The sequence below is a fragment of the Podarcis bocagei genome (genome assembly GCF_964188305.1).
Source record: "Podarcis bocagei genome assembly, chromosome: 16".
NCBI classification, from domain to species: Eukaryota; Metazoa; Chordata; class Lepidosauria; order Squamata; family Lacertidae; genus Podarcis; species Podarcis bocagei.
Genome location: NC_138142.1, coordinates 34,912,975 through 34,935,933, shown reverse-complemented (window position 1 = coordinate 34,935,933; position 22,959 = coordinate 34,912,975). Strand labels below are relative to the sequence as shown.

The following is a 22,959-nucleotide window of genomic DNA, read 5'->3' as shown; positions in this document are numbered from 1 at the left end:
AAAATAAAAAAAAATTCCTTCCAGTAGCACCTTAAAGACCAACTAAGTTAGTTCTTGGTATGAGCTTTCGTGTGTATCTGAAGAAGTGTGCATGCACACGAAAGCTCATACCATGAACTAACTTAGTTGGTCTTTAAGGTGCTACTGGAAGGATTTTTTTTAAATAATAATATTGTGTAGGCAGAATCTTTTCCTGTACACCCTGCTGGAATAAACATCGCTTGGCCAGGATTGCTTAATGTGCTTTGTGCCCCAAAAGTTAATTTAATAGGATATACCTTTTTTTCATCTTAAAAAGCAGAGAAATCACCTTGCCAACAAAGGTCCATATAGTTAAAGCTACGGTTTCCCCTGTAGTGATGTATGGAAGTGAGAGCTGGACCATCAAGAAGGCTGATCGCCGAAGAATGGATGCTTTTGAATTCTGGTGCTGGAGGAGACTCTTGAGAGTCCCATGGACAGCAAGAAGATCAAACCTCTCCATTCTGAAGGAAATCAAGCAAGAAGATCAAACCTCTCCATTCTGAAGGAAATCAGCCCTGAGTGCTCACTGGAAGGACAGATCGTGAAGCTGAGGCTCCAATACTTTGGCCACCTCATGAGAAGAGAAGACTCCCTGGAAAAGACCCTGATGTTGGGAAAGATGGAGGGCACAAGGAGAAGGGGACGACAGAGATGGTTGAATAGTCTTCTCGAAGCTACCAGCATGAGTTTGACCAAACTGCGGGAGGCAGTGGAAGACAGGAGTGCCTGGCGTGCTCTGGTCCAGGGGGTTATGAAGAGTCAGACACGACTAAACGACTAAACAAGAACAACCTTCCCCCCCCCCCCGACATCCCTGGCACCAAGAAAACTTTCAGGTCAACCCTGGCAGCTGCCTGCTGCCATTGGCATGACTTGTCCTGGCAGAGATCCCTCCAGACCAAGGTTTTTTTCCCCCAAGCTCTCCCCCCACCCCCACTGACGCCCCGTTTCCTCCCCCTGCTTGCTGCCTCCCACGCAGAGAGAGAGAGAGAGAGAGAGAGAGAGAGAGAGAGAGAGAGAGAGAGAGAGAGAGAGAGAGGCTGGACGGAGGAAGCCTGGGGAGGGAACAGCCCGCAAGAAAAGAGCTTGCCAGGAAGTCTGTGGGTTGAGCCGTCCTGGTCTCCTGGCGGGGTCTGCACCCAGTGGTGTGTCCAGCCGCTCTTTGCCTTCACAGTGAGTGTGATCCGCACTATCTCGCTTTTGGACAGGCGTCTCTAACTCGCCGGGCAGTTAGGGAACCTGCTTGCTGCTGCTGGGTACCGGGGCGGGTGCATTAACATGTTAGATGCCCGCCGCGCGTGCACTGTCGCTTGCGCGGGGCGCACGGGTGATAATGTGCTAACCAGGGCCAGATTTAGATCTGATGAGGCCCTGAGCTACTGAAGGTAACGGGGCCCTTTATATGTCCAGCTGTCCTTTGTCAACAACAAATTGTCGCTGGTTTTTTTGTGTTGAATATATGCTACATGGTAATTTATTAACCTAACAGGCATCTAGAGCCATTGGCACATAACAAAATATGTATTTTATCAAATGTTGAACTGAAACACAGTTAAGAAGAAGTCTATTAATAGTGAAATACCATTAAGAAGAAGTATGTTAATAGTGAAATAATTATTAAGCTCTAACAAAATTATTTTTTTATTCATCACAAACTTAATAATGCAAGAACTTTGATTGACATTTGGCAATCACGAAAGTTCCTTTCGAAACAGTTTACAAAGACTCATAATCTAGTCTCTAGAAACTTGCTGTAACATGAAATAATAATTGTAGGTTTTGTTTTATTTGTTTTTTATCTTATATTTTGGAAATGTACATCCAGGTGTTTTTTCCTTTAATTTTTTGGGGGGCCTCCAAGAGGTGTTTGTTTAGCTTATAGGTAAACCCGGCACTGGTGGTAATGTGCTGACAAGGGCAGAGGGTGGTGTGGGAAGGAGCCCCCGCTGACCAGAGATTTAAAGCTCTGTGATGCCTCTATAAACAGTCATGGATTCTCCCCCCAAAGAATCCTGGGAGCTGTAGTTTGTTAAGGGTGCTGGGAGTTGATAGGAGACCCCCTGTTCCTCTCCTGGAGCTACAATTCCCAGAATTCCCTGGGAAGAGGGATTGTTAATTAAACCGCTGTGGACATCGTAGCTGGTGGGTGCTGGGAACTAGGGTTCTCCTCTCAGCACTCTTAACAGTCATGGCTTCCCTAAAATAATACTGGGAGCTGTAGCTTGTGGAGGGTGCTGAGGGTTTTTAGGAGACCCCCACCCCCAGCAGTCCCCTCTGAGAACCACAATTCCCAGAGCGGTTTAACAGTCAATCCCTTTTCTTCATTGGAACCTCTGGGAACTATAGTTCTCTGTGAGGGAAACAGGAGTCTCCTAACCACTCTAAGCACCCTTAACTAACTACAACTCCCAGAATTCTTTGGGGGAAGCCATGGCTGTTTAAAGCAGTATTATCACAGTGCTTTAAATGTAGGTTGTGAATGTGGCCCCTGGTTGGGTCAGTGTGGTTGGTCCCCACCCCATTTTTTTATATATAATTTTTATTTATTTTCCATTTAAAGTTATACATTCACATCATCATTATCCACAATACCACCCTGGCTCTTTAGAGCCTATCAACGACTCATGGCTTTCGAAATTAACCTTTATATCATTGCAATTTATACATTTTCCAGTTCCAATTAGACTGTTTACAGAACGTCTCAAAATTTAAATAAATATAGAAAGATAGAAAATTTCTCAGTGCAAGTCATCAGACAGCCCTGCTAGCGATGTTAATTGCTCACAATAATATTTGAAATATTGTATAAATTTACTCCAGTCCTTTTGGAATACTTGATCGTGATGGTTTCAGATTTCTCCTGTCGGCTTCTCCAGTTCTGCAAAGTCCATCATCTTTATCTGCCACTCTTCTCTCGTTGGTACTAGGGTTTCTTTTCCATTTTGGGGCTTAAAGAATTCTTGCCACGGTTGTTACATACATAGGGTTTCTCTTCCATTTGTGTGCCTCTGTTTGCACAAGTCCGTGTGGGTTAGAATGTGGCTGTAATGCACAACGGATGCCAATTGCTTTGTGCTGTTGCACCGCTGGCTGCCTGCTGTTTGCAGGGAATCAGCAGAGCAGGCTCTGGGATTTTCAGCTGGGCTGCCTAGCTGTCTCCAACAGATGTGAGGAAGCGTTTGAGCATTTGAGAGTCAGAGGAGGCCTCAGAAATCATCTAGTCCACCTCGCTGCTCAATACCATTGCGGCTCCTCTGACAGATGACTTTCCAGCCTCTAGAGATCTCTTCATCTCTCAAGGGGCAGACTTTTCGCCTGTTTGTGAATAATTAGGAATTTCTGCCTTCTACTGAGTCAGACCATTGGCCCATGTAGCTCAGTACTGGCTACACTGGCTGGCAGCAGCTCTTTCGGGCAGCAGAGTCTCTCCCAGCTCTAACTGAGCCTGGGACCTTCTGCACACACAGCAAATGCTCTGTCACTGAGTATTATTATTATTATTATTATTATTATTATTATTATTATGCCACCCATCTGACCGGGTTGCCCCAGCTACTCTGGGCGGCTTCCAACAGAATATGCAGAAACACAACAAACCATCACACAGCTTCCCTATTCAGTGGTACCTTGGTTCTCAAACTGAATCCGTTCTGGAAGTCCGTTCCAAAACCAAAGCGTTCCAAAACCATAAAATGAAAGCAATAATCAATGTACTGTACTAAAAAATAAATAAGACAGTATTGTAGGTGATAGTCATTGTTTGGCTGGGGGGCTTTTATACATTTCCGCAGTCACACAGTCAAATCAATCAGTAGCTGAACTGGGTTCCACACAGTCACAAAAACAAATTACAGTGGTACCTCGGGTTAAGTACTTAATTTGTTCCGGAGGTCCGTACTTAACCTGAAACTGTTCTTAACCTGAAGCACCACTTTAGCTAATGGGGCCTCCTGCTGCCGCCGTGCTGCCACAGCACAATTTCTGTTCTTAACCTGAAGCACTATTTCTGGGTTAGCGGAGTCTGTAACCCGAAGCGTATGTAACCCGAGGTACCACTGTAACCGAAAGAGCCTCAAAAACAAAAACACAAAATCAATAGCAAAAACAAAAGCGCCAAATGTAATCCATTCCAGAAGTCCGTTTTGACTTCTGAAATGTTCGAAAACGAAGACACAGCTTCTGATTGGTGCAGGTGCCCCAGAAACAATAGCCACCAACTGCATCGGACGTTTGGCTTCTGAAAAACGTTTGAAAACCGGAACACTTACATCCGGGTTTTTGGCATTTGGGAACCAAGGCGTTTGAGAACCAAGGTACCACTGTATACGGCAGGCTTCCTCAACCTCAGACCTTCAGCTGTTTTGAGACTACAGTTCCCATCATCCCTGACCTCTGGTCCTGCTAGTTAGGGATCATGGGAGTTGTAGGCCAAAAACATCTGGAGGGCTGAGGTTGAGGAAGCCTGGTATATGGAAACACTATAGACTATCACACATGAAAAGCTTCTCTATATAGCACTGCCTTCAGATGTTTTCAGAACGTTATGCAATTATTTATCTGATTGGCGTTCACAGGGTGGGCGCCACTACCGAGGAGGCCCTCTGTCTGGTCCCCCCCCCCCCGTCTTCCCCCCCAAAAAAACCTCAGCAAAGGTCATGATGCTCTGCCTGGTTGCTAAGCAACACCTCCACCACCTCTTGGTCAGCTGACTGCCACACTTGCAGAATTAACCCTTAAATTACAAGCTGAATGATCCTTGCACTTCCAACAGGCTACTTTACAGGGATGCGATTGAGAAGATGCCTTGAACGCGCTCACAAAAAAATAATAATGTTGGTTTTGTCGTTCTGTCTCTATAAAGCCTCATGTTCCGGTCTCGGCGAGCCAGCTTGGTACAACGGCTTTGGAGGCACCGCTGCATCACGCCCGGCCCCGACGACAGCCACGGGGCGTTGAAGCCGGCGGCTCTGGCCCTCTTCAAGAAGCTGAAGGAGAAGGAGCTGGAGCTGCTGCTGTGGGCGGTGGAGAGCAGGGGGGCGGGCGAGTCAGGCTGCGTCTGGGTGGAGTCGCGAGGCTCCAAGCCGGGCCTCCCCGCCTCGCTCCTCCTGTGCCGGCTCTTCCGCTGGCCCGACCTGCGCCACCCACACGAACTCAAGCGCCTCAGCTTCTGCAAGAGCACCGGTGGAGAGGGCAGCGTCCACTGTTGCAACCCGCATCATTTCAGCCGGCTCGCTGTACCTGGTGAGGAACGCTGGAGGCAAATCAGGCGGTGTTTTGGAGCCTTTGACCCTCCAGGTGTTGTTGTTTAGTTGTTTAGTCGTGTCTGACTCTTCGTGACCCCCTGGACCAGAGCACGCCAGGCACTCCTGTCTTCCACTGCCTCCCGCAGTTTGGTCAAACTCATGCTGGTAGCTTCGAGAACACTGTCCAACCACCTCGTCCTCTGTCGTCCCCTTCTCCTTGCACCCTCCATCTTTCCCAACATCAGGGTCTTTTCCAGGGAGTCTTCTCTTCTCATGAGGTGGCCAAAGTATTGGAGCCTCAACTTCACAATCTGTCCTTCCAGTGAGCACTCAGGGCTGATTTCCTTCAGAATGGATAGGTTTGATCTTCTTGCAGCCCATGGGACTCTCAAGAGTCTCCTCCAGCACCAGAACTCAAAAGCATCAATTCTTCAGCGATCAGCCTTCTTTATGGTCCAGCTCTCACTTCCAGGTGTTGGCGGACTACAACTCCCATCAGCCCTCGTAAGCTTGGCCTATGGCCAGGGACGATGGGTGTTGTGGTCGGGCAACAGCCAAAGGGCCACGGGTTTCCCCATCCCTCTCGTAGACACACGTCCCAACCAATCAGGGATCACAGACCAAATTCACCTGCAAAGGTGGAAAGCAGGGATGGGGAGCCCGGGGTCCACGGAATGGGATGGACTCCAACTCCCAGCAGCCCCCAGCCATGCTGGCTGCATCTGGTGGACCAGAACGCCCATCATTCTTGGCTAACAGGCAAACTGGCTGGAGCTGATAGGAGTTGGGAGAGCCCAGAAAGTTCATGAGGGCCACAGGCTCCCCGATCTATTTTCCCCGGGGGCCGAACTTGCTCTGCGTGGACCTCCAATGAAGCTGAGCGCTAGGAGATCCAGGGCAGATTGAACAAAGTGCATAGTTAAACTATGGAACTCCCTTGGCTAAATGAACATACAAACTGCGAGAGAAGGACAACTGTGACTTTAGAGAAGAATGGGAACTCTTTACAAATTAATTTAAAAAACCAACAAAACGAGTTGGACTCCTTGGCAGGTTTTGAATAAACATACACAAATTGATTGAATGATAACATGGTAGACAGATAATGTAAGGATTCGTATAATTTTATAACATGCGGAGAATAATACGTGCTGAGAAATCAGAGAGAGGAGCTGAGGGAAGTCTCCGGGGGAGGGGAGGGTTTGAGGGGGGTGGGGAAAAAGGGGAGAAAATAATGAATGTGATATGTGTTGATATGCTGTTATGTTGAAATTGTTAATAAAAACATTTTTTAAAAAACACCTATGGAACTCCCTCCCACTGGAGGCAGTGAGACAGCCACCGATTTGGGTGGCTTTAAAAGAGGATTGGACAGACTGGAAGTGAAGCCTCTCTATGGCTAATACCCAGGACGTCTGCGTTCTCCTGGCACTGTCATTGCTTCTGAATAACTGTTGCTAGGAATCACAGGAGGGGAGAATTGCTGTCGCATTCAGGCCCTGCTAGCGAGTTTCCCATGATGCATCTGGTCAGCTACTGTCAGAACACGATGCCGGACTAGATGGGACATCGGCCGGATGCAGCAGGCTGCTGCTGCTGCCATTATTATTATTATTATTATTATTATTATTATTATTATTTACTACCTTTATCTTCCAACAATCTCAAGGTGCTGGACGTAGTTTCTCCTCTTCCCCATTTCATCCTCACAACAACCCTTTGAGGCTAAAAGATGGTGAATGGCCCAGGGTCCATAGCTGTCAACTTGTCCCTTTTCTTGCGAGGAATCCTATTCGGAATAAGGGGATTTCCTTTAAATAAAGGGAAACGTTGACAGCTATGCCAGGGTCACAACCAGTGAGCTTCATGGCTAAGTGGGGATTTGAACCCTTCTCTCCCAGGTCCTCTAACCATTACACCACACTGGCTCTCAATATGTTCTTATGCTCTTCTGTATTCAATTCCCGCCATCCCTGTCCGTTATCCAATCTGGCTGGGGCTTATAAGATGCTGGACTTATTTTGTGGCAGCACCCGCTGCCCCCTAATCCTCAAGATATGAGACGAAGGATTTAAAAGCGGCTCATGCCTTCCCTTATTATTATTATTATTATTTTCTTTTATAGAGACCCCCCTGCCCCCCTACGGCAAGATCTCTCCTTTCGCAACCCCTCTGAAGTGCGCCAACACGTTGAACAACAACCGCAGAATATGGCAAGGTGAGAAATCGGGAGCCTCGGTGTGAGAGAGGGTCTGATCCTGCGCATGGCTGACTCTGTGTCCAGGCTGTCAGCAAGGGAATAAATTTTCCCAGCAGGGATTGGAACCAGCTTCTGATCTGGTTTGTGGGCCGGTTACTCCCAGGTTGCTGAGACTCCCTGAAGGGATAGAACATTTGCTTTGCATCTGGTAGATTCCAGCTTCAATTCCAGGCATCTTTTCCGGGGGCGGCCATTCCAGAACAGGGGAACAGGGAAGCAGAGCTCCCCCCCCCCATCTGCTCTGCCCTGACAAGCCAGCCCCATACAGCCTCCCTGCACCCATCTCTTCCAATATGAAGAGGCCCGAAACCAGGACATCGTCTTCTGGGGCTGCACTATTGCACAAATCTCGTGACCCGTGCAAGATTGCAAAAGGGCTTTTTTTGGACACAGCGCCCCAAAAGGGCTTTTGGGGGGGCAGCGAACTTGCGTAGCACCTCTAAACACGCGCTTTGGGCTGCCGTGCCCCCCAAACTGCAGCCCCAAATAACGCGAGATCGTGGCGGCCATTTTGGCCGCCTCTCACAAGAAAAATCAGAATGTCCCGTTTTCGTCAGGACAGTTGGAGGGTATGTTCTCCTGTCACCTCGGGGCATCAGGCTGCCTCCGAAGGGAGAGTTGTGAAGCAGAAGGTTTATTCTATCAGCTTTGCTGGAGGCCCAGCTCCACCAGGCACCACCTGCCCCTGAACTGTGCCCACGTTTGGTCAATATAGGGCAACGGTTTTGAAATCTGTGCCTGAGCTTGGGTTTTCCTCTGCCCTCCCTGTCCCTCTTTCCTTGTGTGTTGTGCCTTTTTTGTTTTTAAAGATTGCAAGCCTGCAGCTAGGGACTGCCTTGCTTTGATTGTAAGTAAGTCGCCCCATCCTTTTTGGATGAAGAGTGGGGTACAAATACTCAAAATTAATATATTTAGGTCCTTGACTTTATGCCCCATCTGTGAGAGACTGAGCTAGACGGGACTTTGCTCTGATTTAGCAGTGCACTTCTTATTTTTGGCCGTGTGCGGACTGAAACCTGCCTCTCTCAGCACCACCCTGAATAGTGGCCCCCAACCCTGTTTGAAAACCCTCCTGCAGTTAGGGGTCCTGATTCCGGACACGCCGATTATGCTGCTCTCTTGAGAGGAGAATGAAAAGCAGGCAGGGAACGGCCCGGCCCAGAGGCCTTCCTGGATGCTTTGCAGAGCAGAAACTTTTCAAAAAGCGAGGGACGGACACCGACAGACGGCTGCCCCTGTTATTTCTGGTTCCCGGCGGCCGGGAGGAAGTTGCAGCCCGCAGAGACACAGACAATGTGCCCTGACGTACAATGCAGCCTGGGATCTGGCGCCCGGCCACGCCGCCACGTCTGAGCAAGCTCTTGGCGCCTGGGCTGACTTTTCCTCTCTCCCAGCCAAAGATGTGGGACCCCAGCGAGAGACCGTGGGGCCTACGTGCTGCCTCTCAGCGCTCCCAGCCGGCCCCCGTGGGACTTCCCGCTCCCATTGTCCCAGGGCGCCTTTGTCTGAGCAGAAACCCAGGAGTCTCCTTGACCAGGAGGAACAGTCCATTCCTTATTTGTTTAATTCTATCAGTCCCTAGTTTTTTTTTTTTTTAAAAAAATAATCTTATTTTTTGCCTTTGGGAGCTGTGCCTTGCCGCAATGGGGCCAAAGGGCCATAACTCAGTGGTAGGATGTCTGCTATGGATTCAGAAGGTCACTAGCTCTACTTATTACTTTATCTTAGAAGATTCTAGTCCTCATGGATCCAGATAAATAGCCGATTTAAATAGGAAGCTGCCTTACACATCGAGCTCAGTACCGTCTGCTAGGGTTTCCTGGATATAGCCAGGATTCGGCCATTGTAAACAGCGCCCAGGTGGAAATGGCTTAAATGCCGTGAAAATCTGGACGTATGGCAACCCATCTTGGAATAATAATAATAATAATAATAATAATAATAATAATAATAATAATTTATTTGTTCCCCACCCATCTGGCTGGGTCTTCTCAGCCACTCTGGGCGGCTTCCACAGAGACCAAAAATACACTAATATGTCACACATTAAAAACTTCCCTGAACAGGGCTGCCTTAAGATGTCTTCTGAATGTCAGGTAGTTGTTTATCTCTTTGACATCTGGTGGGAGGGCATTCCACAGGGTGGGCGCCACTACCGAGAAGGCCCTCTGTCTGGTTCTCGGAAGTGTAGATTTTGGCGAATTCCTTAAAAATAGCTCAAAAACAACAACTTTTTTTGAGGGGGGGAAAGCTCAACCACTTTGGGCAAAACTAAAAAAAAACCCTCAACAACTTTTGTGTCTGGATTTTCAGTTTTATGGCAACACCAGTGGCTCTCAAGCTTTTTTCCTTTGGGCTGCACTTTCAGAATAAAAATTGCTCGCATCACACCGGATTTTTTCATTGATAAGAAATACGTTGGAAAACAAAAATACACAACTCCTAGCGGTGCTTGATTTATAACAAAGAACACAACTGCATTATAATATGACCACGGGGCATGTGGAAAGTATGAAACAATGCAGCTACGTAAGAACATGACTCATTCCCAGAATATAATATTGGTGGTCCTTGAATCTTCCCTTCCTATTTGCCATCCTCTCCTGCTACACCCTTTGAGAATCACTGGTCTGCACCGACCAGCAATGACTTCTCCAAGAGTTTTGGGCAGGGGACATTCGCAGCCCTACCTGCAGATGCCGGGATTCGAACCCAGGACCTTCTACTCGTAAACTGGATGTTCTACCGCTGAGCCACACAGCCTTTTCCCCTTCAAAGACTCCTCCAGGACAATACAATTCACTTTAAATCAGCATCATTATCTATACCTTTGCATCTGTACATATCTGTACACATGAAAATCTCTGCCTGGTGTTTTTTGTTTTTTGTTTTGTGGCATACAAATGCCCACCTTAACTTTGTGGTCTGACCCTGCAGGGCTCTCCTTAAAAGTTCTCAAATGAATTTTGCAATAAGTCGTTTTGCTGAGCTCTCTGTGTTAACAAACAAAATCTTTCCATGTTTCCGCCTAGCTTTTTTTGAGGCTGTATGTGGGAACGGAACGGGATTTTGGAAAGGATAGAGCTTATTTCTCATCTCTTAACAGCAGCCCAGGGGCTCCATGGCTAATATCCTGGAAGACTTTTAATCTTAATTGTCTGGATTGCTGGTATTTAAGGGTTTGGCAAATTGCCCTTCCTTAAAAAAGATTATCTCCTAAACGAAAAGTATCTAAAAGGCAGCGCTCGAATGACTCATTCATATACATGATCTTATTTCTTGTGCAAATATTTTTATTTGTTTATTGCATTTATATACCGATTTTATCTTCCAAGGAGCTCAAAGTGGTCTATAGGGTTCTGCTCCTCACAACGACCCTGTGAGGTAGGTTAGGTTAAGAGATGGTGACTGAACCAAGAGGAACTTCAGGGCTGAGTGGGGATTTGAACCGTGCACTTCCAGGTCCTAGCCCAGGGGTCAGCAAACTTTTTCCGCAGGGGGCCGGTCCACTGTCCCTCACACCTTGTAGAGGGCCGGATTGAAAAAACAACAACACGAATTCCTATGCACACTGCGGAGAAAAGCAATGACAAACCTAGACAGCATCTTAAAAAGCAGAGACATCACCTTGCCAACAAAGGTCCGTATACTTCAAGCTATGGTTTTCCCAGTAGCGATGTATGGAAGTGAGAGCTGGACCATAAAGAAGGCTGATCGCCGAAGAATTGATGCTTTTGAATTCTGGTGTGGGAGGAGACTCTTGAGAGTCCCATGGACTGCAAGAAGATCAAACGCATCCATTCTGAAGGAAATCTGCCCTGAGTGCTCACTGGAAGGACAGATCCTGAAGCTGAGGCTCCAAGACTTTGGCCACCTCATGATGTTGGGAAAGATGGAGGGCACAAGGAGAAGGGGACGACAGAGGACGAGATGGCTGGACAGTGTTCTGGAAGCTACCAGCATGAGTTTGACCAAACTGCGGGAGGCAGTGGAAGACAGGAGTGCCTGGCGTGCTCTGGTCCAGGGGGTCACGAAGAGTCGGACACGACTAAACAACTAAACAACAACATGCACACTGCGAGGGGGGCAAGTAGTCTTTATCTTCCCAGGGGCTGCCGCCGCCACCACCACCACTGCGCATTCTGGCCCACAGGAGCACCAGTGTGGTGGCAGGGGCAGGAGGAAGAGCTGAGCGGCAGCGGCTCTGCCAATCAAACACTGCGCCTGGTTTACCTCAGCGCGGCGCAGGGACGTCTCTGCCAATCAAACGTCACTGAGGTAAACCAGGCGCAGTGTTTGGCTAGCAGAGCCACCGCCGTTCAGTCTCTTCCTCCCATCGCTATTGCCCGAAGTCTCGGCTTTGCGGCGCGGGCTAAATTTAGGACCCAGGTGGGCCTGATCCTGCCCGGGGGCCGTAGTTTGCCAACCCCTGTCCGAATCCAACACTCAAACCACTCAAACCACTACGCCAATTGAGGCGCCCGCTCACTCACTCAGTGCCATCAGTCTATGCAGATGTTTAGCTTATTTAAACCTCTGCAGGAACCTTGATTCTCAATAATGATGGAACTCACAGTTAGAGAATACTTTCATTTTTTATAAATCTTTGTTATTCGTGTGAGTTAATGCTTTGTGATACCTTTTCAGCCACACTTTATCTTTGTACTTTCGTCCTTCCAGGCTGCGGCGCTTTATAATTTAAATTTACGAGTCACAGAATCATAAATAAATAATAATAATAAACCTTTATTGTCACTACACCACCTGTGTGCAGTGAAATTAAACAATTCCCCCCCCCACATACACTCAGACTTGTTCGCGCTCTGTGTGCTTGTCAGAAGTCAATTACACCACTATTTTTTTTATTATTTTTAGAGAGTGGGAAGGGACTCTGAGAGACATTTAGCCCAACTCCTGCAATATAGGAATATGTTTGGGCTGCCATACATCCGGAATTCCCCAGACGTAGCTAGGATACGGCCCTCGTAAACAGCGTCTGGGCGGAAATTGCTTAAATGTTCGGGAAAATCCGGACGTATGGCAACCCATGTCAAAAGTGTCAATTTTGGCATTCTTCTTCTTCTTTGGAGATTTTGCAAAAACTTTTATGTCCAAGTTTCCATTTTTTAAAAATACAGCAACCCAAATTGAATATGTAGCTGGGGTATCTGCACTAAGTTCTTCTTTTTGTTATCTTTGCGCTTTTCATTAGTTAACAAACTGATAATTTTTTTTAAAGTTCTTGGAGGACTTTAATGTGGAGGAATTATAATATGCAGCTGATTTAGATATACTACTAAGGACCCACGGAGGGGAGTCCTAAGATTCGGAAGAGCCTTCATTGATTTCGAAATTTCAACGTGTTAAATGTGAGATTTGCTTTGTGAAAACCAATAAAATCATTTAATAATAAAACTAAAAAGTTCTGAAGGGAATGCCTTTCTCTCTCCCCCCCCCCCCGCAGACACCAGCCTCTCCCAGCGCTCCCTCAGAGACGGCCACTGGTGCAAACTGGCTTACTGGGAATACCGCCTTCGAGTCGGGAGGCTCTTCTCCGTCCACGACGACCACGTCAACATCTTCGCCGACCTCCCGGCTGGCAGCGGTTTCTGCCTGGGCCAGCTGGGCTCCAGGAACCGTAGTCAAGCTGTCCAGCGAGCCCGGGCCAAGATTGGGCAAGGCTTGCTCCTGAGCCGCGAAGGCAACGGCGTCTGGGCTTACAACCGCAGCGACCACCCCGTCTTCGTCTGCTCCCCAACCCTGGGTCCTCCCTGCGGCTCCGGGCCGGCTGTTCACAAGCTGCTTCCTGGCTTCTCCCTCAAGGTGTTTGACTACGACCGCGCCGCCAACCTGGCCTGCTGGCAGGGCCACCACGACGGGCCCTACGATGCCCACAGCGTCCGCATCAGCTTCGGCAAAGGCTGGGGCCAGTGCTACTCGCGGCGGTTTATCACCTCTTGCCCATGTTGGTTGGAAGTTCTGCTGAGTATACCTAGATGAAGAGGGGGGCAAGGAGCCAGGAAAGGGGGCTGGTTTTGCGGGTGGTGAGGGGGGAACCCCCTCTCTGAGCCCTGGGGAAGTCCGGGAAAGATCTACGTATTATTTCCCAGCTTCCTCGCGCGGGGAGAGAGAGGATTCTGTGAGAGTCGGGTGGCTTTTGTAAGTTATCTGTTTCCTTATAAATATACGGGTTGAGAAGGTAGTGTCATATATATAAGTCGGGAAGGTAGCCTGAGGGCGAGCAACTTAGAGGTAGTCGCAAGGCAGAATTAGAGCAGGACCCAACAAACTCAGGTTCACAGCAGAATTTTTCTTTTTTGTAGTTCACAAACCAGTTCAGCAAGTTCAGTAGCTTCCTCCCTGGGAATTTTAGCACTTCTGCTAGTGCGGCTGCAGTTTTAAAGTTTCAGCATCCGTCTCCCCTATGAAAAAAAACTACAGTTCTCAGGGAGGGGTTTTTTGGTTGTTTTTTTAAGCGAAACTGGTTTCAAACTGGATTTGTCGTGTAAACGCAGCTGCTGCTTTGGGGATGGAAGGCAGCCACTCAAAGCAGTCTGCTGGGGCGGAAATGACACCATTCAGGTTTGTAAAAGCTTCCCCCAGTGAAGCTGAACAGCAGTAAGTGCAGGTTGGAAAAGCAAAGGTGTGTTTTTTGCTGTCCATTTACAGCATCCACTGTAGGGAACGTTCCGCTGGCTTAGACGGCCTTAGAAAACGGAACTGGAGAGATTCCTGGAGGTGGATTGGCCCATCGACGTCTCTTAAATGTGGTGGGTAAATGGAACCTCCAGTTCCAAAAGCAGCCTACCTCTGAATATCACATGCTGGGGATCGGTAGCAAGGGAAACAACCCACAGCTTCCCACCTCGCTTGTAGGACACGGGTAGCCGATTTATACCAAATCAGTTCATTGGTCCATCTAGCCTGGTAGTATCTACACTGACTGGCAGCACCTCTCTGGGGTATCGGGCAGGATTCTCCTGCGACCTGGAGATAAACAGGAGCAAACCTGGGACCTGTCTGAATGCAAGCAGATGCTCTACCACAGAGCTAAGGTCCTTTATGTAACAAAACAAAACCCTAAGATTCCAGTCCTCAAGATTCTGAATGAACTGGTGAATTAAAGAGGAACAACGGGAGCTGCCTTAAAGTGAGTCCAGCCCTTGACCCGTCTAGCTCAATATTATCAGTATACCAATGGCAGCAGCACTCCAGGGTTTCAGACAGGCGGTCATTTGCAGCCAATTTCAAAATGCCAGCATTTGAACCCAGAACCTTTTGCATGCAGGGGAGATGCTGTACCCGTTGTAAACCTCTGGTGGGCTCCCTTCTGAGGAGAGGATGTCAGGCTGAGATAAAACCCTTTGGTCTGACGTATCAAGAGTTGTTGTGGAAAGAAGCAGGGAGGACAGCAAGTTGGAAAGCGGAAAAACAGCGAAGGAAATCTTGCTCATGTCCCGACCCTTTTTGATCTCTTAAGTAAGCACCCAGCTTCGGCTGAGACATATCTTTATTTTTGCCTCCTTTTCTCTTTTGCTATTAGTGCGCCACATTTATTTCTAGTGCGCTGCATAGAACACATAATTTGATATTTGTGCAGGGGGGAACCAGGTGTGACCCTCTTCTCTGTTTGAGCAGAGAGAGGGGGTTCAGTGGGGATCCTGAAATGAGAAAGGAGGAGGAAGGGGTGTTTGTGAGGATGGGAAAGTGGGTCTTGAGGAGAGGGTCTAAGGAGAGAAGATGAATAGATGGGAGGTTTGCCGGGGCAGAAGAAGGGGCTGGGAATGGATGGTGGTTGTGGGAACTGGAGGAAGTTGTACTATAACAAAAGTAGGAGCCTGACAATACCTTTTGTAGGTGTTACGGGCCGAGCAATTTTATACCCAGTTTATTTATTTCATTGCCATTTCATAAAAATTTTATACCACTCGATTGTAAAAGGAAACCAGCAACCCTCGGAAGAGGTTTACAACAAGAATAAAGCAAATAACATGATCAATGCAGACTGTTTCAGAATCATAGTTGTTGTTGTTTTTTTTTTGGGGGGGGGAGTCCCTGCAATGGAGCTATCCCACACAGGGATCAAACCTGCAACTTTGGCGTCATCAGCACCATGCTCTCAGCAACGGAGCTATCTACCAACAGCAGCTCTTTACAACGTTCAAAGAAATAATTAAAACCAACGATAAACGGAAAACCAGATTAAAAGGTAAAGGTAAAGGGACCCCTGACCATTAGGTCCAGTCGTGGCCGACTCTGGGGTTGCGGCGCTCATCTCGCTTTATTGGCCGAGGGAGCCGGCGTACAGCTTCCGGGTCATGTGACCAGCATGACTAAGCCGCTTCTGGCAAACCAGAGCAGCGCACGGAAACGCCGTTTACCTTCCCGCCAGAGCGGTACCTATTTCTTTACTTGCACTGGTGTGCTTTCGAACTGCTAGGTTGGCAGGAACAGGGACCGAGCAATGGGAGCTCACCCCGTCGCGGGGATTCGAACCACCGACCTTCTGATCGGCAAGTCCTAGGCTCTGTGGTTTAACCCACAGCGCCACCCGTGTCCCATGAAACCAGATTAACCTTCTACAAATCTAGGAGGGCTTTCCTAACCGCAGGTTTTTAGCAGGCGCCGGAAAGAGTGCAGCGAAGGTGCAATCGGTGTCAATCGGCAGGGAGTTCCAAAGTGCCAGTGAATCCTCACTATACAAGTTTTGATTTCTTAGCAGTGCAGAACGAGTGTTCTATAGGGACATAGGAGGGTGCCTAATACTGAGCAAGGTCATGGGGTTCATCTAGCTCAGTATTGTCAACACAGACGGGCAGAAGCCTCTCCAAGCCCTATCTGGAGATGCCAGGGACCTCTGCTTGCAAGATTCTAGTTCTCAATCATTCAAAATGTACAGCTAGTTTAAAGGAGACCATAGGAAGCTGACTTATACCAAGCCCAGACCATAGGGTCCATCTAGCTCCATAGTGTCTACACTGACTGGCAGGGGTTCTCGCAGGCTCAGGGCACAATTTCTGGAGATGCTGGGGATCGAACCTGGGACCTTCTGCATGTGAGGCAGAAGCTCTGCCACTGAGCTACAGAGCTTCAACTGGAACCCTGAATGAGAGGGTGCACCTCCACAGGCACATACCTCCACATGTGGTGGGAGTGCCCCAAAATCCAACTATTCTGGACAACAGCCATACGAGAAACATGTAAAATAACTAAGCAAGTATTAGACATCACCCCAGAATTGGCCCTACTAAACATCTTCCAAGACAACGATGCCCAAAGAACTCATAACCCACCTACTTTCAGCAGCCAGAAACACCATAACCAGACACTGGAGAGACCTGTCAGGAGTAAGCATGGACCAATGGTACCAAATAGTATGGGAAACAGTCCTACTAGAAAAATTAACCAATAAACTGAAACTGACACGGGGACAAACAGAAGAAGACGCCTTCACCCCGGTATGGCTCCCCTTTATCACATACACAGCCCAACAAGACAACGACAATAATCCACCAACAGCATACAAATCAATATGGCTAACCTGATCCAAAACACCCACCCACGAAAACAAAGATCACCACAGCCAATCACAAACAAACCACACCCGAGGCCAACCCCAACCTCTCTCACCACCAAAGGAACACAAATGAACAGCACGAGCAACGCTGACACCAAACCCTACATACATTAAGCAAAATAGAAACATGGCCACCCGACCCCCACATCTCCCCCCCCCCCCCAATGTCTCAAAAAAAATAAAAATGGAAGCCTGAATTTGACCAATTGCATCCAGGTGCAAATTAGGAGGTCAGATGGGCAGACATAAGGTTAAGTGACCCTGAGTACATTCTCTGCCTAGGAGCTCACGGTCATTATTACCAAGTTGACCACACCTTTCTGGCCTTTGAAGGGTCCCTTTGTCAAGATGTCCCCCCCCCAGCTGCTTCCCTCAGCGAAGCTGGAAGGCAGGGTATACATTTCCCAGGGAATGGATGCTTGCGACAAGAGTACTTCTGAGTGCGTGCAGAGCAGCACAAAGGAAGGAAGGAAGAGTGCACCTTTTGCAGCGATTGTGGAGAGATGTGCTTGAGAGGGCTTCTCTGAGCATGTGCAAAATGAATTCTCCCCCCGCTGCAATGCCGCAAATGCATTCGGATCCAGCCCCTCTGGAAACAGGAAGGAAGAAAGTCAGCAAGGTTGCGTGCCAAGGGAGAGGGAGATGGGCTGCTGAGTCCCCCACATCTTCGCAGGGAACCTCTCTCCCATTCTTTGAAATCAGTGTACTCAAAGTGGCGTCTCTGTGACTGCCAGCAGGGGGCAGTGTGTCCCCAGCTGCATCAAACGTTTCCTAAATATTTTTCAGGGCCCGTGTACTGTATAGGAACACAGGAAGCTGCCTTATCCAGAGTCTTTGTAGTCATATAGCTCAGTATTGTCTACACAGACTGGCAGCAGCTCTCCAGGGGTTCTACCTACCAGCCCTACCTGGAGGTGCTAGGGATTGAACCTGGGACCTTTCGCACACAGAGCTATAGACCTTCCCCCCAAAAGATGGTTGCCAGTCCCTCTTTCCTGGCCTGGCTCCTATGCCCATACAGTTGCCAGGCAGGTACGAGCCGAACAGGTTTAGCTTTGACCCAGAGGAGATGCAATGGGCCATCTGCTTGCCAGAGTAAAGGTAAAGGGACCCCTGACCATTAGGTCCAGTCGTGACCGACTCTGGGGTTGCGCCGCTCATCTCGCTTTATTGGCGGAGGGAGCCGGCGTACCGCTTCCGGGTCATGTGGCCAGCATGACCAAGCCGCTTCTGGCGAACCAGAGCAGCGCACGGAAACGCCGTTTACCTTCCCGCCGGAGCGGTACCTATTTATCTACTTGCACTTCATGCTTTCGAACTGCTAGGTTGGCAGGAGCATGGACCGAGCAACGGGAGCTCACCCCATCGCGGGGATTCGAACCGCCGACCTTCTGATCGGCAAGCCCTAGGCTCTGTGGTTTAACCCGCAGCACCACCCATAGGTTAGCTTAAAACACACACACACACACACACACACGGATGGGGAACCCGCACCGCCACCCTCAAGTGTTGTTGGACTCCAAATCCCATCATCCCTGACCACTGACCAATGCTGGCCGGAGCTGATGGGAGTTGTAGTCCAGCACCATCCAGAGGGCCAAAGCTTCCCCACACCTGCTTTTAACAATACAGCTCGGTGCACCCCATACATTTAAAGCTCACGCAGAATCCTGGGACCCATAGTTTGTTGATGGTGCTGGGAATCTTAGCACTGTGAAGGGTGAACTACAGTTCCCACGACAACTTTATTTTGGGAGGGGAGGGTGGCGCACACGTTTCCTAAGCCCTGGTTTATCGCTTCACAATAAAATAGCACTTAAAAAAAAACAATGCTCAGGCATGAGTGCAAGCGAAGAGTTAAAATCAGAGCAAAATGGAGGTGGCTCCCAAGCAGGGCCAGAAGGCAACAGCCCTCTCCTGTCAATTGTTCCTCAATGTCTGGCATTTGGAGATAGACTGCCCCTGGAGTTGGAAGCTCCACCATGGCTCATGGCTTTATGGAAGTGACCTCCCCGGGGCTCAATCCTGGGCAGTTTGAATGGAGGTGCTGGGCTGCCCAGATGACAAGACCACCAGCCCCTGATCTCAGGGGTCCAAGCAGAGCAAGACGTTTGGTACCAGCTTGGCTGGAAGTTGCTACCCAACTGTCTTAGGGACTCCACTTTTGTAGGGTTTACCCCTTAGCCCTTTAGTCCCCTGAACTGTAGACAAAAATACTAAGTGCAGCCTTCCTAAGGCAGCTTCCTATTATAGCCAGATCTTTAATATGGGCCCATGAGGACTAGAATCTTACTTCCGCTTTAGGGGAAGGGCCAGAGATCTGCAATGGGAGCAGCTGCGCTTCCTTACAGCTCTCATGCAAAGCTTAAAGGCCAGATCCCGTAGCCAGGCGGCCCCCAGAAGCTTGCCCAGAGGGGAATGTGGCCCTTGGGGTTGAAACAGATTCCCCTCCCTGATCTGAAGAGCAACCCATTCCCCGCCTGGGAGACCACGAAGCCCGGAATCTAAAATTACCCTGCTGTGCGGCTGTGGCTGTGATATGAGCCATTCTGTGGCCTTTCATGTTCCTAGACGGCTGCGCATGACGGGGGAAGTGACGGCTTCCTCCCTGACGCTTCCCAACCTCCCCCCACCCACCCACTTTGCCCACCCACAACCCGCAGCGTGATTCTCGAGTCTTCAGAGAAACCGAAAGATTTAAAGGAAAACAGAGGGTGGGGGTGGTGGAGGAGGAAGAGAGCGAGCCAGAATAAACTTCTTTGTGTTGTCATCTGATTGCTGGAGGGGGGCCCGGGGCAGAAGCTGGGATCCCCAGACATCTGGTAGCCGAGGGAAGATGAGAAAGAGCAGGCATGGACAAACTCCGGCCCTCCAGATGTTTCGGACTACAATTCCCATCACCCCTGACCACTGGTCCTGTTAGCTAGGGATGATGGGAGTTGTAGTCCCAAACATCTGGAGGGCTGCAGTTTGCCTACACCTGAGAAAGACTCGAGGAACTGCAGAGGGTCATCTAGCCCAACCCCTTGCAATGGCGGAATCTCGAACCCACAACCCTGAAATTAAAGAGTCTCGTGCTCCACTGACTGAGCTACCCCTTTATGTTTCCTTCCAATGGCAGGAGTCTCCCCGCCACCACCCGCCAGAGGTAGCTGGCTCTACTGTCGGGTAAAGGGAGTGTTGTGGCAGGTTTGGACCCCTGTTAAGTGTGGCCCTGAGAGATACAAGCATAATACTGAATCAAGCCAGTGACCTATCTAGTTAATCCAGCATCTTGTTTTCACAGTAGCCGGCCACATGCCTGCGGCAAGCCCACAAGCAGGCCCTGAGCACCACAATATTGTCTACACTGACTGGCAGCATCTCTCCGGCACGTTCAGGCAGCGGTCTCTCCTAGTCTTACCTGTAAAGGTAAAGGTACCCCGCCCGTACGGGCCAGTCGTGTCCGACTCTAGGGTTGTGCGCCCATCTCACTTAAGAGGCCGGGGGCCAGCGCTGTCCGGAGACACTTCCGGGTCAGGTGGCCAGCGTGACGAAGCTGCTCTGGCGAGCCAGCACCAGCGCAGCACACGGAAACGCCGTTTACCTTCCCGCTATAAAGCGGTACCTATTTATCTACTTGCACTTAGGGGTGCTTTCGAACTGCTAGGTGGGCAGGAGCTGGGACCGAAAGACGGGAGCTCACCCCGCCGCGGGGATTCGAACCGCCGACCATGCGATCGGCAAGTCCTAGGCGCTGAGGTTTTACCCACAGCGCCACCCGCGTCCCAGTCTAACCCGTACAGGAGAGCAAATCCTGAAGCCATCTTAACTCTAAAACATTTCCTTGATAGAGGGGAAAATATGGGAGATACTTTCCCTAGTAGTTCTTTCACTTACAAGCCCTACAAATCCTGTCTTAAGGGTGTGTTTTTTGTAGGCCTGTGACCTGGATTCATGAACTAAAGTTATTTACCATCTCAAAAGAACGGCCTAGACTGGCCAGCTAATGCCTTTATCAGGTATCTTGGCAGACAGGAGAGAAGCCACACTCTCAAATTTCTGTTGTAAACCACCTCTGTCTGTCTTCGGCTAAGGGGTTTGGCAATTTCTGAAGTCTTTAAAGGTTCTTGTACACCTTTGTTCTGAGCCTCTTGCCTCCTTGCAAGGAGCAGAGGGGGTTCTGTTACAACAGGGAAATAAAGATCTCCCTTGCTTTTGCTGGATCCTGCCTCCATCCATTCTTCTCCGACCGACAACGGACTTAGGGGACCGAAAAGTCCCTTGATGGGGAGTTAAGGCCGTCAAAACCAACCCCAATTTTTTCTATAACACCACCAAAAATCTGGGCCGGTGGAGGAAGAGGCGAATGTATGAAAAGCGCAGAGGCTCCCACTCTATCTCCCCCTTGCAGGATCTGTTCCTCTCCGACAGGGCCTAAAATTAGAAATCAGGCGGCAGGGTCGGTTTCTGGGGGCGCAGGGTGGTTTACGTACGCCTCCGAGTGTGGCTTGCCTTTCATGCCTCTCCTGAGCCCGCCGTTCTTTCCTCAGTCCCTCTGAAGTGGTTGACACAGGAAAGCTTCCCCTCCACCCGAGACGGACGCCCCCCTAAAGCAAGCGCCGTGCCGCTAAATCCCTTCAGCCACAGAGTTTGCCTCCTGCCGTGTGGGGTTTTTCAAATCAGTGCACGCCATAAAGGGGAGTCGGCGGCTTCAAGGCCTCCTTCCGCTATCGGAGGCAGCAAACTGGGAATCAGAAGGGGGGAAAGGAAGGCGCTGCTGCAGTTGGGGGCTGCTTGGGGGCTTCCCACCGGGGGCATCCGGCTGGGCACCGCCAATTGAGGGTGCGGGACTAGGTGGGACTTTGGCCATAGCTGTCAATTTACAGATTTGAAAATAAGGGACCAGCAGCCTCGAAAATAAGGGATCAGCAGCCAAAATAAGGGATTTTGCTATTGTAAAGAATTACATACATTGGTAGGATTGACAGATGCTGTCAATCTGGCATGAGGCGGTTGCGGCGCCGCGGCAGCCGCTGAAGCACCGCCCTTCTGTGTCCCTCCCCATCCCCTCCTCTTCCTCCTCCCCAGCTGCCACCACCACTGCTGCCTCCGGGCTCGCAGGTGGCGTGGGCGAGAGTCTCTCTCCCTCCTCCCCTCTCTCTCGGGCGGGGAAGGACCGATGGAACTCCTCGCGCCAGGATGACGGCACCAGTGCACGCTCTCTCTCACAGCGGAGGACCTCGAGCCGCTGCTTCCCTCTCGAGCTGTGCGAGCATGAACCCCGGGAAATTTAAGGGACCTCATCAATAAGGGACAGCAGCGGCACACGGCGCTGGGATAAGGGAGTTTCCCGCCAAATAAGGGACGGTTGACAGCTATGCCTTTGGCTGATCCAGCTGGGGTCTCCTTATGAGTCACAGTGCCCTCGAGCCTTGGCTGTGGACCTCCCCGGAGGAATCTGAATGACCACGATCAGAACAAGAGGCTGGACAAGATGGGCTTTTGCTCTCATCCCCCAAGGCTGTTCGAACCATAGGATCATGGAATTGGTCATGGAAGAGTTGGAGGGGACCCTGAGGGTCCTCTAGTCCAACCCCCTGCAATGCAGGGATCTCAGCTAAAGCATCCATGACAGGTTGCTATTCAACCTTTGCTAAAAACCTCCAAGGAAGGCAGGTCTACCACTTCTTCCCCTTTCAATTTACGGTGTGCAGGCAGAACATATGTTGTTGTCGTTTAGTGGTTTAGTCGTGTCCGACTCTTCGTGACCCCATGGACCGGAGCACGCCAGGCACTCCTGTCTTCCACTGCCTCCCGCAGTTTGGTCAAACTCATGCTGGTAGCTTCGAGAACACTGTCCAACCATCTCGTCC

The 22,959-nt window shown here is 49.7% G+C and overlaps 1 protein-coding gene across 1 annotated transcript; it reads left to right on the top strand.

Annotated features, from left to right (window-relative positions):
• Positions 1-1,070: 1,070 nt before the first annotated feature.
• LOC308575191 (mothers against decapentaplegic homolog 6-like) lies at positions 1,071-15,530 on the top strand. The gene is made up of 4 exons (XM_081173782.1): positions 1,071-1,197; positions 4,886-5,265; positions 7,393-7,485; positions 12,992-15,530. The coding sequence occupies exons 2-4, from the start codon at positions 4,890-4,892 to the stop codon at positions 13,525-13,527; spliced, it is 1,005 nt and encodes a 334-aa protein (XP_081029908.1). The 5' UTR covers positions 1,071-1,197; positions 4,886-4,889; the 3' UTR covers positions 13,528-15,530.
• The last annotated feature ends 7,429 nt before the right edge of the window (positions 15,531-22,959 follow it).